This window comes from Eimeria necatrix, genomic scaffold (genome assembly GCF_000499385.1).
Source record: "Eimeria necatrix Houghton genomic scaffold, Enh_scaff1720, whole genome shotgun sequence".
Lineage (NCBI taxonomy): Eukaryota > Apicomplexa > Conoidasida > Eucoccidiorida > Eimeriidae > Eimeria > Eimeria necatrix.
In genome coordinates, this window is record NW_013655035.1 from 1 (window position 1) to 544 (window position 544).

At 57.9% G+C, this 544-nt stretch overlaps 1 protein-coding gene across 1 annotated transcript in view; it reads right to left on the bottom strand.

Moving 5' to 3' along the window:
- Positions 1–221: 221 nt before the first annotated feature.
- ENH_00021000 (OSJNBa0079C19.6 protein, related) overlaps positions 222–544 on the bottom strand; it is a gene marked incomplete at both ends in the record, with an annotated part of 1,629 nt that continues 1,306 nt past the window's right edge. Inside the window, one exon of the mRNA XM_013584582.1 lies at positions 222–459. Coding sequence (XP_013440036.1) covers positions 222–459 — 238 coding nt within the window. The remainder of the gene's footprint in view (positions 460–544) is intronic.

Consider the following 544-nt stretch of genomic DNA (forward strand, 5'->3'; position numbering starts at 1 on the left):
GCTGCGTTTCCTAGAGGAACGTCGGCGGAGGCCGGCCAGTTCGCGGTAGTCAGGATGTGTTCCCCGGGTCTTGTGCGTTGGTTCGGACTGCTCAGTCCCAGGCCCGAGAACTGCAAGAAACCCCGAATTGGTCTCAGGGGGGCTAATGGGGGAGGGTGAAGGACAGGGGGCTGAGTGACAAGGAAGACGAGACAGTGCGTCCGCCACTTGATTACGTGCACCCGGCATGTATGTAATAGTGAGGCCGGGAAACTCAGCCAGAAAATCTAGCCAGCGAGCGGTGCGGCCGCGAAGAGGCTTCGACGCCTTAAGCTGCTGTAAGTAAGTAAGAGCTTGGTGATCGGTGTGGGCCGTGACCTTGGTAGGCCTCAGTAAATGTGCCCACTTGTCGAGTGCAGACACTAAGGCCAAAAGCTCCTGGTCGTAGATGGAGTACTTCTGCTGTGCGGGGGTCATGGCCTGACTGAGAAACCCTATTGGCTGACCGGCCTGTTCGAGTACCGCGCCAATAGCAAAACCAGAGGCGTCCGTGTAGAGCTCAAAG